We start from the raw sequence: 2892 nt of genomic DNA on the forward strand, positions 1-2892 counted from the left end.
CCCGGATTCAAGGGATTCTCCTGCCTCAGCCTCCCGAGTAGCTGGGATTACAGGCACGTGCCACCACGCCCGGCTAATTTTTGTATTTTTAGCAGAGGCGGGGTTTCACCATGTTGGACAGGCTGGTCTCAAACTCCTGAACTCAAGTGATCCACCTGCCTCAGCCTCCTAAAGTGCTGGGATTATAGGCGTGAGCCACTGTGCCCACCCTTCTTCCTTTAATTTTTGAGCTTGGTTTTTCTTGTTGCTTCCCTTATTTTCCTACATATCCTTCTACCTCACATTGTAAACCTCGGAAAATGGTGTAAGAGTTTCCCCACAGAGCATAAAGCCAGGAGCCCATCTGAAAGTTAATGTGGGAAAACCAGTTTCTGGCAGGTGTTCTGGGACTTTCTGGCTCTGGGAATTTGGTGTATAGCCTTTGACCCTGAAGATTAGGTGCCAAGTTACATTTAGCACGTGACTAGATTGACCTGTGGCAGAATAACCACACGCAACCCTAATGCCCCTCCGCTTGTGGGTTTCCCGTTTCCTATTAGCTTATTTTTTTCATTCAATGTGTTCTGAATAATATTCTACCTAAAAGTAAAATAATAAATAAATAAATATTTTTCCTCATCTTTTTTTCTCCTGCCTTTTTTTTTTTCAGTTATCCCCAAGCTAAACTGCGTGTTCACTGTGGAAATCGATGGCTTTATTTCCTACATTTACGGGAGCAAATTCCAGCTTCGGTCAAGTGAACGGTCTGCGAAGAAGTTCAAAGCGAAGGGAACGATTGACCTGTGAATTCTTTGCTGTCTAAGGCAGTTGTTTATGACAGCTGAAAACTGGACACTCCCTAAATGTCCACCTTTCAGTGAAGAGATGGTTAAGCCAATTCCGTTTATAGACCACCTCCAGCCAGTGGCGCTCCGAGTTGAGGATGTTGAACAACATGGGAGGGCCGCAGTGTACTAAGTGAAGAAGTCAGAGGACAGAGGAATTTCTCTTTCTAGGAGATCTTCATTTTGTGTGACTCCCATGGGGAGGAACAGACTGGCAGGAAGCACACTGGGGTTAACACTGGTTGACTTGAATAGGATTATTCGATTTTTAAAAATACTTTTCCACGTTTTCTAAGTGCTCTATGATAAATCAGTTGCATCTGTGATAATACAATACACATGTGGACATAAACAGGGATCAAATAAAGGAGGTATTGCTGCAGTCCAGCCAGGTTGAAAGGGAAGGGGGTCCCCAAAGGTCCATTGGATGGCAGGTGTCTACAGAGGTGCGCCTTTGGGTGGAACTCTGACCCACCTCAGGTTTACTTTGCTATTTTAGGAAGGTTGAAGAGGATTGAAGGGTGAGTTCCTAAGTGACTTAGGGCTTATTCACTTCAGGAATCGCAGCTGGGGTGGACCCCAGGAGCAGAGCACTGCGTGCAGCTGTGCCCATGCATGGTCGCCCCGGCGTAGTGAGATGGGACCTGCCGCAGCATGCCCACTCCTGAGCTGCCAGGCTGAGCCATGGAGGACTGAAAGGAGGTCGCCCAGCATCACCTCCCGAGGTGAGACCTGCTGCAAAAGCCAAGCCAGCAGCATTGACACCCTTTGATATCGTCACCATTTTTGCTGCTGAAAGACTTGGCTTTTCAGTCTGACCCTGGCCCTCTGTGACGATGTGTCTGTAAAGCCAGTGGGTCAGGCCCTTCTATGCAGGGCCAGAGGAAAAGCAGGCCCAGGGCTGCAGTGAGAGCGGGGCAGGGGACCAGCCTACTAGATGGGTTGGAAACATGGCTCAGAGGGACCAACTACCCCTTCCCTTTGAGGAGCAAGTCTCTGCCGATCAGCAAGGCAAGGCCAGGAGCCCTCCTGGCGAAAGGCAAGCCACAAATCTGTTCTGCAGGAGAAGCAGCAGTGCCAGGGCTTTGCATTCCTGGTAACTTCCACCCAAACCACACCAGAGAGAAACACCATGGTGGAGAAGGGAAGTGGGAACGCTGACTGCTGTGTGCCAGGAGAGTAGAAAGGCCCAGGTCTGTGCCACCGCCCCTCCCCATGGCTCATAGTGCACCCAGAGTCTCACAGGGACCAACCCGGTGCCTCGGTCCTGCTTCCATCTGTGCAAGTGTCCTCCGCTTACCAGGGTGTTCTGAGGCAGCTCAAGTGCTCTCCCCCAAGCAGCACGCAGTCACCACTGCCAGTGATGCACACACGCACAGGCTAGGCACATGGAGCCCAAGCACACTGCCAGATCGGACACAGGGCCTGGCCCAGCAACTGCCTTGTGGTGTGGCTGTCCTCATCTGCCACAGGAAGACAGACTTCGAGGGACCCCTTGCCTAAGGCCTCGCTGATTCAAGGGTAGAATTGAGATTTGGACCTAATAGGCTCCAGAACTGTGCTTTGAGCTACAGGGTGGCTGCAGGGTGAGACGGATGCAGTTCAAAGCGCAGGATGTGCTGCCTTTATTACCTGCTTTCCCGCTGAGCAAATCCCTGTCTTGAGTGGGAAGTGGCATCTATTCCCCCAGCCATCTGAAAGTGCTGTGTTCGTAACTGAATAGGTGCTGTAGCTTCCTAGCCATCCCGCTCTTACCCACCCCTCTGCAGTGTAAAAGGCATCCACTGTTGTGTAAATACACAGTTGCTTTCCAGAAAAGTTGTTGGTACCACTTGCCATGTGAAATCTGTTTTTCATTTGGCGCAGACTCAAGTTTCTGTGTGAGTGGCGGTTTAATTTGTAGATACCTCTCCCTCTCCCCCAAGGAGACATGGTGAGGGTGTTTGCCGGCCACAAAGCTGCCACTGTGCCTGCCTGTTGCTAGGATACGCTGTTGTCCCCATGGCCCACCCAGGGATCATGTCATTTCCCAGGTAGAGGAGGGAAAGGGGAGGGCCCAGCTGGGCAG

The 2892-nt window shown here is 50.9% G+C and overlaps 1 protein-coding gene across 2 annotated transcripts in view; it reads left to right on the forward strand.

The window, feature by feature from the left end:
• POP4 (POP4 homolog, ribonuclease P/MRP subunit) overlaps positions 1-2642 on the forward strand; it is a 10938-nt gene extending 8296 nt beyond the window's left edge. Inside the window, exon 7 of one of the 2 annotated variants that reach the window (XM_032170321.1) lies at positions 650-2642. In XM_032170321.1, the coding sequence (XP_032026212.1) occupies positions 650-786 (137 nt within the window). In that variant the 3' untranslated portion in view covers positions 787-2642. The remainder of the gene's footprint in view (positions 1-649) is intronic. The other variant, XM_032170320.2, reaches the window with a different exon arrangement.
• The last annotated feature ends 250 nt before the right edge of the window (positions 2643-2892 follow it).

The sequence above is a fragment of the Hylobates moloch genome, unplaced genomic scaffold, assembly GCF_009828535.3.
Source record: "Hylobates moloch isolate HMO894 unplaced genomic scaffold, HMol_V3 SCAFFOLD_12, whole genome shotgun sequence".
NCBI lineage: Eukaryota > Metazoa > Chordata > Mammalia > Primates > Hylobatidae > Hylobates > Hylobates moloch.